The sequence below is a fragment of the Oryctolagus cuniculus genome, chromosome 3 (assembly GCF_051225735.1).
Source record: "Oryctolagus cuniculus isolate XC-2025 breed Fujian yellow rabbit chromosome 3, ASM5122573v1, whole genome shotgun sequence".
Classification (NCBI taxonomy): domain Eukaryota; kingdom Metazoa; phylum Chordata; class Mammalia; order Lagomorpha; family Leporidae; genus Oryctolagus; species Oryctolagus cuniculus.
In genome coordinates this window covers 117,256,571-117,270,609 of record NC_142869.1, presented here as the reverse complement: position 1 = coordinate 117,270,609, position 14,039 = coordinate 117,256,571, and the positions used below count along the sequence as shown (strand labels likewise).

At 49.6% G+C, this 14,039-nt stretch overlaps 1 protein-coding gene across 1 annotated transcript in view; it reads right to left on the bottom strand.

Moving 5' to 3' along the window:
* The window catches only part of CFAP221 (cilia and flagella associated protein 221), a 90,116-nt gene extending 79,117 nt beyond the window's left edge, over window positions 1-10,999 (bottom strand). Inside the window, exons 1-3 of the mRNA XM_002712377.6 lie at window positions 10,800-10,999; window positions 9,580-9,762; window positions 7,384-7,484 (exon numbers count right to left, since the gene is read on the bottom strand). Of these exons, the coding sequence (XP_002712423.3) occupies window positions 7,384-7,484; window positions 9,580-9,715 (237 nt within the window). The 5' untranslated portion in view covers window positions 9,716-9,762; window positions 10,800-10,999. The remainder of the gene's footprint in view (window positions 1-7,383; window positions 7,485-9,579; window positions 9,763-10,799) is intronic.
* Window positions 11,000-14,039: the final 3,040 nt, after the last annotated feature.

Below are 14,039 nucleotides of genomic sequence, written 5' to 3'. Positions count from 1 at the left end.
AATTTCTGGTTTTTTACCCCTCCCTTATCAGTGGGACAGTTTTATTTTTAGATTGTTAAAAATAATACCCAGTGGCACAGTGAGCTAAGCTGCCACCGCAATGCTGGCATCCCATGTTGCACTAACAATTCGAGTCCTGGCTGCTCTGCTTCCCATCCAGCTCCCTGCTAATGTGCCTGGGAAGGCAGCAGAAGATGCCCCAAGCATTCAGGCGCCTGTCATCTATGTGGGGGACCCTGATGTAGATCCTGGCTTCTGGCTTTGGCCAGGGCCAGTCCAACCAATGGAGAGCATTTAGGGAGTGAACCAGTGGATGGAAGATCTTTCTTGTGCCCTCACCATTCTGCCTTTGAAATAAATAAATCTTCTTTAAAAATTAAAAAAAAAATCTTTTCAGAAAAAAAAAATGGTAGGGGCAGGTATTGTGCACCTGGAAAAGCAGTGGAAGGTGGCCTGAGTGCTTGGGTCCCTGCCACCATGTGAGAGACCTGGATGGCGCTCCTGGCTTTGGCCTGGACCAGCCCTGGTCACTGTGGCCATTTGGGGAGTGAACCAATGGGTGGAAAATATCTCTGTCTCTCTCTCTCTGTCTCTCCCTTTCTCCCTCTCTCCCTCTCTGTAACTGTCATTTCAAGTAAATAAATAAAATTTTTAAAAGCTGAATGTCATTTACACAACCACTCTTTTTAAAAAAGGAATAAAATGGTATTCCTGAGTTTCTAGTTATTACTAAAACTGGGAAAAATAAAAATCACTCAAAGAAAAAAAAAACCCTTAAGAAAATGAGGTACTTAGAGAGTGTATTTTAAATTGTTTTTCAAAGTTTATTTAAAGATATAACAAAACTTGAGTAACATGAGATAAAAATGTTGAAGATCTTGCCCTGTCTTCCACTTATGGGGTCAGCAGACTCCTGATCCCATGGGATCTCAGTTCTCCTGGGGCCGACCCTGTGGGAGCCCATTTCGTGGTTTGGCCTCCACAGGCGCCATATTGACCCTCCCCCAAAATGAAAACACACACACACACACACACACACACACATCAGAAAAAAAAGCACCAACCACATACCAAGTACTCACAGAATTGACGGCCATTATTCAAGATCTATAGGGATGTCTCCACAGGCTCACAGCTCTCCTGCCCAGGGGTCTCCGCCTCCCAGACTCCCCTTCCGTGGGCCTGGCAAGTCTCTTCACTCCCTGGAGTGAGCAACAGAACTGCCCTCCGGGGACCTGGGGCTAACCTCCAACCCCAAGCACCGACCTTAGCATTTCCCCAAACACAACCGTCAGCCTCCGAGTTGGGGGTCTTTAAGACCTCCCTCTCAGCAGCACAGCTTCTCAGAAAATGACACTTAACCTCCCAGGGGTCCGGGGAAAAATCCAAGCAGCCCTGTAAATTTCCTTAGACGGTTTCAGCTCCAGACTCATGCTTGCTACATTTCTGCACAACCCGAGGGGAATGTGGATGCCCCAGGAAGATGCTGTGTTTGCGTGGTGGCGTCCGTTCCCTCAATCTCCACACACCAAGGAGAAGCCACTGAGATTCCTGGCTCTAACTTTAAGAAGCAAGCTTCCGAGGCGCCCTACAGGCTATCGCAGAGAATGGAAAACTAACATTGTTATTTCAGAAAGCCAGAGGGAACTGCTCATTTATTTAAGATAAAGCTTCACAGCCTAATAATTTTGTTTTGAGCTGACAACAGCAATGCTAGTTGTCTCACGAGAAAATAGATGGATGATTACTTAATAAATAGAATTTCCTAGGCAAAAATCCTTCCACAGAAAGATTAAGCGGTCTTGGTTTTGGAAAAAAAAAACAAAAAGCAATAACAGGAGACCATTATTTCACATTTTAAGGTAAACTGGAACATTGATTTCAACCAAAATGTTCCAAATCCTAGGCCAGACCTGGATCGATGTCAAATGTTAATGAACAAGTTATCGTGGTTTTAAACACACAATCATTCCATTCACGGGCAATTTACCTCGCTTCCTGTAGCAAAACCGAGACAAAAGCAGACTTGTTGGATTTGCCCCTTCTTTGGCAAGACTCCACTGAACCTCGCCCGCCCGTGGAAACAGGAAGCTGTCTCTCCCAAGATCTCCCAGAATGGCATTAAGATGAAATCATTTTGTGCTTTTCATCTATTTCTGCTTGCTCCAATGTCTGACAGTAGCCGTGTGATCGCTTAGACTTGACACTGCTTTTACTTGGAACAAGCGAGTCTGTGCCAAGTCACCCTCCTCCAAGAAAGTGGGTTCCATGCCATGCATGCACAGGTGTTTGCTGAGTCCCATCTGCAGGTTTGGTGTCGCGCTGGGTACTCGGGGAAGCAGCACTAGGAAAAGACAGGCATGGCCTCCACTCCCCAGCAGAGCGAAGCTCAGCGGAGGCTTCATATCTCTTCCGATTCATTACATCTTGCTTCCCATGTATCCTCAATGGAGGTAAGACCACTCACAAGGGGAGGGAAATCTATTTGTGGGAAGACGAAATGATCTTAGTTGTTACAATGGCTTTGTGACCTTTGAAAGCTCAATCCCACCTTACAAAATCTTGCTGCTCTCCTGGGGGTAGGAGTGGGGATGACAACAAAAGAGAAGGTGGAGAATCACAGCGCTCCTCTAAAATTCCACGACAAGACCTTCCTGGAGTGCACGCTCCCTGCTCAGGAACACCGCATTAACCGCTTCTGCCTCCTGAATTCCACGCCTATTCCTAACCGGTGCTGCCCAGCCCTCCCACCGCTGCCGCCCTGCAAAGCCCCACACCCCAGGTACAGCAGAAGGCACCGCCCACCTGCTTGCTCTCCCTGAACTGCCACCCCCATCTTCCTCTGTGCTCTGAATGTCTTCTCCCGTCCTCCCGCTCTGCTTTTGGGCTATCCCAAATGCCTTCTCCTTAGCACAGTCCCTTTTTATACATTTCCCTATGGGTAAGGTGCTCCCCTCCACCGAGTATTTCCCTCTGACTTCTTCAGGCCACCTTCTTCTGCTGGCGCTAAGGTTGGAAGCCAAAGCTTTTTGGCTCTTGAAGGGGATGGAAACTTAATCCAGGGATGGCGTTTAGGGGGTGGCGGGGGTCCAGTGAAATGCCCTCCAGGCACTGGGGACTTGCCTGGGAAAGTGGTTCTCCCAAGAGGGCTGGTGCTAAAGCCAGTGGTGCCCAGGCTCTCTGCTACTTCCTGGATGGCACGTGATCCTCCCTCTACCTGGGCTTGGCCATCGCCATCCACAGCCATCAGCAGATGCCAAGTCAATAGGACCACAGCACTGGGGATCTGAACCTCCGGGACTGTGAGACACAGTATCCTTTTCTCTTTAGAATGTTAGTTGCTTCAGGAGTTTTCAATACAGTAACAAAAAGCTGACTAAGCCATCTGAGATCATGTTCAAGTTGCTCCGCTGTTTTCAAATACCTCCTACGACCTGAAAAACTCCTTGCTTTTGTTCATATTGGTATTTTAATTGTTATTTTAGTATTTATTTATTTGAGAATGAGAGAGAGGGAGAGAGGGAGCACTTCCATCTACCGGTTCACTCCCCAGAGCCCACAATGACCAAAACTGGGCCAAGTCAAGGCTGGGAGCAAGGAAGTCAATCCAGGTCTCTCACCCCGGCAGCAGGGACCCAAATACTTGAGCCATCACCATGGCCTCCCGGGTTGTTCATTAACCAGAGGCTGGAATCAGGCCTGGAGCCAGGGAACTCAAACCCAGGCACTCTGATGGGGAACATGGGCATCTCAAATGGTGTCTTTTTTGTTGTTGCTGTTAAAAGATTTATTTATTTATTTATTTATTTGAGAGGCAGACTTAGAGAGAGAGAGAGGGACAGACAGACAGAGAGGTCTTCCAACCACTGGTTCACTCCCCAAATGGTGAACACTCTTCCCTGGCACCCACATAGGTGGAAAATAATGCAAAGCTAGGTATACAAATTATAAAATCTATCATGAACAAGAATTGTGACTTAATAAGATTGCAAGATTCCTTAAACTGATCTGTAGATTCAAAGTGATTCCCATCAATTCCTATGTAGAAATTTGACAAATTGATCCTACTATTCCTATGGAATTACAAGAGATTCAGAACAGAGGAAAAATAGATAATTGAACTTCACCAAAATTAAAAAATAGTCACACTGCAAAGCACACTATAAAGAGAGAATGGGGAAAATACTTGCAAATCATATGTCTGATAAGGGTTATGTGTTCAGGATATATAAATAACCCTCAAAACTCAATGATAAAAGAGTCAAATCACTTATTACAAAAAAGACAAGGGCTTTGAACAGATATTTCTGTAAATATGGCCTTCAAATGGCCAGTAAGCTCATGAAAAGATGCTCAACATCATTACTCATTAGGAAAACTCAAAAGAGACTGCAGTAGATTGAATACTGGCTACAAAACCATATGCCCAAATCCTAACCTCCGGAACCCACGAATGTGAAAATGTGGGAAAACATGTCCTTGTAGATATTATTAAGTTCAGATCATCCTGGATTCTCCCAGGTGGGCCCTAAATGCGATGACAAGTGGAGGGCAGGCGTTACAGTGCACAGGTTAAGCCACCTTCTGCGACGCTGGCCTCCCATGCTGGAGTATGGATTCCAGTCCCAGGGGTCATCTTCCAGTCCAGTTTCCTGCTAATGTGTCTCGGAAGGTAGTGGATGATGGCTCAAGTACTTGAGCCCCTGCCACCCATGTGGGAGACCCAGATGGAGCTCCAGGTTCTGGCTTTGGTCTGGCCCAGTCTGGCTGTTGTAGCTATCTGAGGAGTGAATGTGTGGATGGAAGATCTCTCTCTCTCTTCCTTTCAAATAAACAAATCAAAAACGAAAAAAAAAAAAAAAAAAAAGCAGAAGGGGAGAAGACACAGGGAGGCCAGGGAGACAGACAAGAAGGCCAAACGAAGATGGAGGCAGAGAATGGAATTAGCAACCATGAGCCAAGGAACACCTGGACTCATTAGAGACCAGAAGATTCTCCCCAAGAGCCTCTGGAAGAGGTGCGGCCTTGTTGACACCTTGATTTTGGACTCCAGAACTAGGAGAACAGATTCCCAGTTTCTTAACAGTCTAATGTGGTCATTTATTATGGCAGCCACAAAAAAGTAACACACCATGCAAACCAAAATCCAAGAGAGCTGAAAAGATGTCCGGACAAGAACCTGAACGTGAATATGTATAGCAGCATCTTTGTAACAGCCCCAGGGAGGAAACACCCCCAAAGTCCAGTAACTGATGAATGGGCCAACCAAACGCGGTCTATCCAGACAACAGAGTGTTACTCAGCGTTAGAAAGGGATGGAGAACTGACTCACAGCACCTAGAAAACACTTAAGCTAAGTGGAATGAGCCAGTCTTGAAAGAGCACGTTGTGTGACTTCATTTCTATGCAATGTCCAGAATAGGTGAGCCTCTACAGACGGCAAATAGATGCGTGGTTCCTTCGGGTGAGGTGCGTGAGCGCGGGACGGGGAGTGCCTGAGGATGCATGGGGGTTTTTTTTAGGGGTGATAAAGTGTTCTACCCCTAGGTTGTGGGGATAGCTGTGCAACTCCATGAGCATACGAAAACCGTTCAAGCGTACCTATGCCAGAAACATGTGAAGTATACGTGACTTATATCTCAGTCAAGCTGCAGAGAAAGAAGATGGTAAAGAGCGAGCAATGGCATTCTAGTTTACTTTTGGCACACGTCTCGTTGATGAACACTGGGTAACCAGGAACAACCAGATCTACCCCACCCTACAGACCGCAGACCTCCACTGGGGAAATGCAGGCTCCAGAACAAATCGTTAACTTTGGTCTCCGGTGCCACCATCTTAGAAAGGGGTCCCTGGAGACTGCTGCTGAAGTTCACATTCACAGTACTGAGCCTAGTCCTTTTCCTAAGAGGAAACACGCGGTCTCCGGCAGCTTCTTTTCCTGGCCTGTTCTTTCTCTGCCAACTTCAGCATAAGGACTCAGAGAACCAGTGTTCTCCTCTGTCTGCTGGGAACTGCCTGATGGGAACCCCATTTCCTTTCCTGACAACTCCACTGTTTACCAGTTTCCTCCAGGGATTCCCCTCTCTGGACAGTGTAACACCATCATCAGAAGTCTTTCTTAAAATGACCGATTTAGAGACACAGCTCTTAAAGAGTGTGTGCTACATCTCAAAGTAGAGTACTGGAGTACTGGATTGGGCACAGGGCCCAAGAGGGAACACCACATACAAAGGTGGGGGCCTCAGAGGACCCAGCTGAAGACAGCTCCCCTCTGCCCCCCACCCAGTACACGCTCGAGGTTACTGTGGCTCAGACCTTGCACCTGGCATGGAGGTCTGAGATGGCCTGCCTGGTGGGACATCGTTGGAGGTCTCTGAGGTTGTAGAACAGTGTTCAGGTCCATTTTCACATAGGTTAGTACAAGCGGGACCCTGCAGTCAAGCAGAGCCCACCCTGGTCAACTTCCAGGTCAGTGAAGGGAACCAGGAAGGGCTGGCCCTGAACTGGGGGAGGGGGACTCCCCATGGGCTTTGCCTACTCTCCAGAACAGCATTCCATGTGTGTCTTCGGGAGCCTAGCCCCTGCTTCCTAGACAAATTCTGAGCTGGGTGCCTTAGCATCTGACCCAAGCAGCTTAAGTGGAAACCCTGCCCAGTAACTCCCAAGAAAGGGAGGAGGAGTGGTTTGGAGGAAGGGAGCCTGAGTGAAACTGTGCCTCCATTGCTGAGTCGGTCTGTGTTCTTGAAGGAATTATATAACTTTTTTTTTTTTTTGACAGGTAGAGTGGACAGTGAGAGAGAGAGAGAGAGAGAAAGGTCTTCCTTTGCCGTTGGTTCACCCTCCAATGGCCGCTGCGGCCAGCGTGCTGTGGCCGGTGTACCGCGCTGATCTGATGGCAGGAGCCAGGTACTTCTCCTGGTCTCCCATGGGGTGCAGGGCCCAAGCACTTGGGCCATCCTCCACTGCACTCCCTGGCCACAGCAGAGAGCTGGACTGGAAGAGGGGCAACCGGGACAGAATCCGGCACCTCGACCGGGACTAGAACCCGGTGTGCCAGTGCCGCAAGGCGGAGGATTAGCCTAGTGAGCCGCGGCACTGGCCGGGAATCATATAACATTTTGAAATCTCAGCTTCCTTACTGATATAATGAGAGTTACAACCTCCAAGGAGCTGGTCCCCATAGAAGAATGAAATTAAGTCCTGTAAAACACGAAGGCCAGTACCTGGCCACCCAGACGCAACTCTGCAGAGTGCTGGCAGGAACCCACAGCAGGGCGGAAGTCACATGGGCGCTGTGGCTCTTAGATGCGTGTGTAGTACAAACCCAGAACACTCCTGTCACCTCATTATCATGACTAATGATGGCACTGAGAAAGCACCTACCAGAGTTTGCTGGTGTTGATTTTCCACTTGATAGCCCCCAAAATGCACAATGCCGGGCCTTGCTTCTATGACCTTATTCTTCAGAAGTTTTGCGTAAACCTCTAGAAAAACAAAGCACATCAGTCCCTGTGAGACCTCAAAGGGGGTGTGAAATTCCAGAGGGTCCTATTAAATTAGGGCACTTTAAGCATGAGAGTTTCAGATCACATTCTCCACAAGGTTAAGTCTCTGTTCCACGACGGCGTGACTTCCCCCTCTGTCTTTGCACATCACGTGGCAAGCGCTACCATCTCAATACAAATTCAGAGACAGTGCCGATTATCGAGTGAAATAACTGGCTCTTCATGTGCTTGTCCCTGTCTTTGCCATCAAACACCGGCTCACCGAGAGCACACTTGCACTGTCTGCTCCAGCACTGAGGTTACTTACTGTGTAATGAACACTCAGTCCGCAGTACCCAACCAACCAAGTGTTTGCTTTTATTACCGTGTATGTAACTTTCACTGTCTGATTTCCTCTGAATGGAAAGATCCCGAAGCTCTACAGCATCATCACTGTGGAAAAGCAAGTCTCAAATTGCCTTTGTTGCAAGGTGAATACCTTTGCTTTGTGTGTGTGTGTGTGTGTGTGTGTGTGTGTGTGTTTTTAGAACAGCGGAGCCCCACCAAGCTTCCAGATCTGGAAAGCTGTTCCCAGCTCTTCCGTAGGCAGGAGCAGAGCTGTGTGGAGGAGGCACTGGGAATCCACTATACCACTGTTTCTGTGCCTGACGGGTGCTGCGGACATTTCTTTAAGATCCTCCCCCAACCCGATATCGTTTCCACTTTGCAGATGAAGGAGCTGAGTCTCTACAAGGTTGAGCAGCTCGACCATGGCTGGGGGAGTCCAAAGTCAGGTCCAAGTCTGACTGAGTCCAGCCACTGCCTCCCTCAAAAGGAACACAGAAATTTCCTACACACCATTTGGACTTTGGTTACAGGCAAACGCTGGGAGCCACTCTCACCCCATGCTTTTACCCACTGGGATTCTAAGATGCACCTGAAGTGTGCGTGAACTGTTTGGTGTGTTACTCTGCCCTCTCCATGAGCTGTCACCGTCATCCACTTCGGGTCAAAATGAAGGAGTGGAGCTGGGTGAGGATGGTGGGTTGGGGAACGGCCCATCTCCATAGGTTATTTTCTGGCCATTTTTTAAGTGCCGGACCACCATGATTCAGGAGCCATTTTAATGCTGAAAGATTCTGGGGCTAGGGTGCACACACTGGATTAAGGCTGGCGTCCTTCCCCCCAATGCTCAGAAGTGGTCAAGGGTGCCCATCTGCACTGGACAAGTGCTCCAGTGACAAGAGCCACCCAGAATATAGTTCTAACCCCTAGCCTGGGGCTCGAAAGCCAAGCTAGGGTTAAGGAGCACGCTGGTTGAGACTGGAACACAGGGCTCCACCAGCTCAGCACCCCTCTCCACTTACTGGGTGTGCCACTGAGGAGAACCACGTGACCTCTGGGTCTCGGCTTCTCCAACAGGGACACAGAAACACAATGTGTCGTGGGATGTTGCTTGTGTGTGTGGATTCAGTTAGCATCATAGAGGCGTTTTCCACAACAGCTGCAGGATTTCCCAGGCTCCCCAGGTTGACAGATATGCAAGGACAAAGGCAAGAAGACGCAAAATGCATGTGTTCTGGGGCAGCGGGGAGTAACTTGTGTGGCAAGAACTGAAACTGAGTGGAGGCCCAGCATGGGATGGCACTGGGTGGCCGGCGTCAGATGCTGGGCAGGGAATTGCAACTGTATTCTGCACGCCAGGGGAACCGTCACAAGTACCTGGGCAGGGTGGAGACAAAAGTCAGCTAGGATTAGAAAGGAAACTGGTGGGGGGTGAGCACGGCCGGCAGGCCAAGAGGAGAGTGATATAATGGTTCGTGCCCCCCACGGAGGATGAGAAACCAGCCGTGGGGACAGATAGGAAAAGTCCTTGAGGAAGTGGCAGCAATAAAACTTGGTGACTAATTCCCACAAAAATCTATCAGCTAAGTGGACAGATCTAAACAGAAGTGATTGTCCTTAATAATAAAATCTATAATGAGACTATCAAACAATATAAATAAATCAGCACCAAAACTCCCACTGCACTTCCCATACTTTGGACCCTGGGGGCAGTCTGGGTTATAAAGCAAATCTGGTCTCCCCCACTCACTTGACTCGAGCAGGTGGTTAGGCACTTCTCTTCTCTTGGGCTCCTCCACCAGGCTCCGCAGGAGCAGGGGAGACACCTTATCTGAGGGGTCCCTGGCATCCTTTACTTCTCCGCCAGGGCTTCTCACCGCTGCCATTTTATCATGAAAAATGGAGTCTTTCTTCCAGAGCTCAAGGTCATTTCCTGGAGAGAACAGCAAGCAGTGTAGTCACCCATGGGAAACCATGCACGTTTTTCCCCCTCAATCTTTGATAAATGGGCCTCGTCACCACACGGTTTACTGTGCTTGAGGCCCTCCTGCCTCCCATCTGGATGGTCACTCCGTTCCCACGCGCGGCTGTGTCATTTATCTTCTACATTACATGTCACAGCCTGGCATCACGCCACCGCTCCCAACCCTTCCGAGGTTCTTCTCAAGAGCTTTTCTCGAAACGTAAACTAAGATGCTCCTGGAGCTAGCTGTAGCGGAAGACAAAGGCTCCCACAGTCAGGCAAGGTGGGAAGAGGTTGAAATCAAGGGTCGCAGGGGACTCTTGGCTCTGAAACATCTCCTGATGAGTTTCTCAGCACGATGTGGCCACCGAAGCCTGGAACATTTGGAGAAGACCCTGTTCGCAGGGACACTGGCATTGGTGAAGTTCCCTTCCTGGGCCTCTCTGCACACAGGGGGTCGACCGGAAGTGAAGAAACTACCATCAGCCAGGTGCACAGGCCTAGGGACGTTCCCATGGGTCTCAGGGGCCCTTGGATGGGTGGGGGCTGCTCTGAGAAGTCCCTGGAAACTGAAGGCAAAGTCACCAGTGGCTCTTTGTTGTTGCTTGCTAGACTTTTTTTTTTTTTTTTTTTTAATCTAGTGAAGGCCCAATAGTCTACAGCATCAAGCAAAACACAGAATACAGGAAAGACGTGCTGAATCTGGAAAGAAGTTACTATTTCACCTCGCTGGCTTTCCCTTCCCACTAGACTGAGCTCTCCTGAGCACCAACTCCCCGCGCACCTGCCCCACGATTCTCCAGCCCTTCAGCACCAGTCCCAAATTCACCCTCCAGCTCCTACCCCGGTGCCCCGTCCAGCCTTCCAGCAGGCAAGAACACCCGGGCCAGACACCTCTTCCCTTCTGCGACCTTGAACTCCGCCCTCCGCTGGAGGCAGGGGTTGACCCCGGACCCTCGCACTACCCACACCCTCATTTACTCTTCTGGACCCCAGCCCCGGCTGACCTGCGGCTGGGCCCGCGCCAGGGACTCAGGCTGCCTCAGCAACGCGGTGGCCGCCCCTAGGCCGCGCCTGGGCCACCCCCGGCCCCAGGTTGCACGCCGCTCGCACAGGACGTAGGTGGTTCCGGCGCCCGCACCGGCGGGGAGCGTCGCCATGGCGACGCGGACGCGCTCCCACGGTGGGAAGCCGGACGCGACCAAACAGCGCCGAGACGTGGGGGGAGAGCCTGGCGGCCGGGCCACCCAAAATAAAGCTGTGGGTGGCTTCTGGGCGCTTGGAGCTGTATGTGGGACAGGGGTAGAACTAGCGAGCGCGACATATGATGTGGGAGGCCAAGGAAGCCCCCAGGATAAACGAGGCGGTGGGAAACGCCGCGACCTCGGAACCCGCGGAGTCGCTCGCGGGCGGTGGAGGCCAGAAAGGGGCGGGCCTCCCCGCCGGGCGCGCGTTCTCGGACGCACTTTTTGGGGTTTCAAGTTTCCTATACGCCTAGACGACGACGGGCGGGATAACATAATAAGGGGGCGCTTCCAGCTGCTAGCTGGTCACGTCGTGGGCGCTCTAGTTTCACCTGTTACCGCGCCGCCGGCCTGTTCTTAGAAGTCCGTAGTAAATATTTCAGAATGTACATCGGGCTCCTAAAAATGACCCCTTGCCAGCACCTTTAAAATTCACAGTAATCTCCCAACACTTTCACGTTCCCAGCAATGATTTGTCTCACAAACGTCGTAAAATGTGTTTAGAGTTTGCCATTTTGAATCAGAATTCAAATAAAACTGACACATTAGGACGTACGGATGCATCTTTGAAATGTGTTTGAATCAACAGGTTCACCATCCATCTCCCCCCCCCCCCGATTTGTTTGTTGAAGAAACTGTCCTTTACACTGATGTGTAGGGGTCATAAGCATGGCACCGGGCCCTCTGCCCTGGCCTGCCCTGTCCACTCCACCCTGCCAACTGAGATGGTCCAGGCGCCGCCACCGCCCTCCACCAAGCTGGCCTTGTCTTGCTTGCTCCTTGTGTGACTTCATGGCTTCACGTTAGTGACAGAGTACGAGGGTACTGGCCTTTCTACTCACCCCTGAAAATGTCCGTTCTTTCCATCTTCCCGTCCTCCAATTCCCTCCCTCTCCCCTGCCACCGCCTATTAAAAGCCTCTCCACCTTTCAAGGGGGTCACCACAGGGGAGGGGTGCGACTTCTATCCCTCTCACAACCCTCCAGACCAGAACAACGCCTCCCTCGCTCAGGACTTCTGGGCCACCTTGCTCTACTGTCTTTACCCCTGTGTAGTTACCTTGTGCTGCACTCGTGGGTACTGGTGTGTCTCAGACTGCAGAACTCTTAGGAGCAGGGGATCACCATTTCCCTTTGGATCTCCCACAGCCTTTGACACAGTTCCTTGTTCACGTGATGACTCAGGGAGTGTTGACTAAAGGGGTGAAAAAATGCATGTGTCTGTATAAAAAGTCGCTTTAGTTCTTTCTGTTTTGTTGCCCCAACAAGGCTGTAGATTTCAGGAGAGCATGTGCTGTGTCTAACCCTAGTCCCTGACCTTTCAACCCCAGCTCAAAACATAAGATGCCTGCTTCCTTAGATTTATTTTAGTGGATGTTGTGTAACAATTTTTAAATTAACAATTATTTTCTTAGAAAAATTGCCAAATTCCCTACTATAGTTAATACATAGGTCTCTATACAAGTAATTAATCAAATTGTACATCCCCGAGAGAAGGTTCCAAGATCCCCAGTGAACACCTGAAACTATGGATAAGTTCCAAACCTTACATACACTATGTTTTTTTTCCTATTCACATATGCCTATAATAAAGTTTAATTTATAACTCAGGCACAGTAAGAGATTAACAACCACGATTAGTAGAACATAGAACAATTTTATATATTGTCACAGACATTCTTTAAGACTTAGGAGTTGTTTATTCCTGAAATTTTCCAGTACTGTTTTCAGACGATGGGTTGACCATTGACAACCAAAACTTGGGAAAGCAAGTGTGTGAGATTGGTGGGTGCTGCTGGCTGCCTGCTTCCACTTCCTTCCAAGCAGAACCCCAGCAGGGCTCAGGATTCTCCCCAGATCCCCAGTTCCAGCAGTGGGTTCTGATTAATTCTCACTTGATTGACTTGGGGCTGGGTAGGGAGCCTGAGTCTGGCCTCAGAGGTGTTATTAGGAAGGGTTCCAGGGCGCTTCGGAAAATGCTCCGTCTTTGCTAAGCAAGGAAGTACCTTTCTCTTTCTGGACTTTGGAGTGTGTGGAAGTGATTCCCGGAATGGCCACAGCCCTCGGAGGCCCAGAGAAGGTGGCGATGGAGACAGGTGGGAGACAGGAAGAGGCCCCTGCATGATATCATTAGCTATTTCTGCCAGCTGCAGGCCTCCGACATATACTGATTTCTAGACACTAACTACTCAAGGTGAACCATGGCGTAGGAACTTGTTAGGAATGCAGGATTTCAGGCTATCCCAGGCCTACTGAATCAGCATCTGCATTTTAATAAGAGTTGCCAGGAGATTCACAGGCACATTAAAGGTTGAGAATCATGGAACTCCAGAACGCCCTCTGTTAGGCCATCAGCTATTTCCTATACTGAAGTGCATATTCCACATTGACTTCGCTTAGCATTTATAATAGCAAAATCATCCCAGTTTCCGCCAAATTTATGTAGTGGGAAGACTGTGGTGACAGGCATGGAAGCTATGAGCTATAGGCTTTGGTGAGGTGGGGGAGATGTAATTTCCTGGATTAAAACTTTCAGAGGTGGTGGGCCATTGCTGTGATGCAGCAAATGAAGATGCTGCCCGTGTGGCACTGGCATCCTGTATCGGAGTCCTAGCTGCTCCAGCTCTCTGTTAATGCACCTGGGAAGGAAGCAGAAGATGATCCAAGTACTTGGGCCACTGCCATCCACACAGGAGACCTGGATGGAGTTCCTGGTTCCTGGCTTCAGCCTGGCCCAGCTCTGGCTGTTGTGGCCATTTAGGGAGTGAACCGGCAGATGGAGGATCTCTCTCTCTCTTTCAAATAAATAAATGTTAAAAAAAAAAAAAAACTTTTGGTGGTGGGATGGGCATTTGGTGCAACATATAAAATGTTCCATACAATGCCTGCATCCCAATCAGAGTGCCTGGTTGGAGTCCTGGCTCCACTTCTGATCCAACTTCCTGCCAATGTGCTCCCTGGGAAGCAGCAGGTAATGGCTCAAGTTGTTGGGTTTCCGCTACTC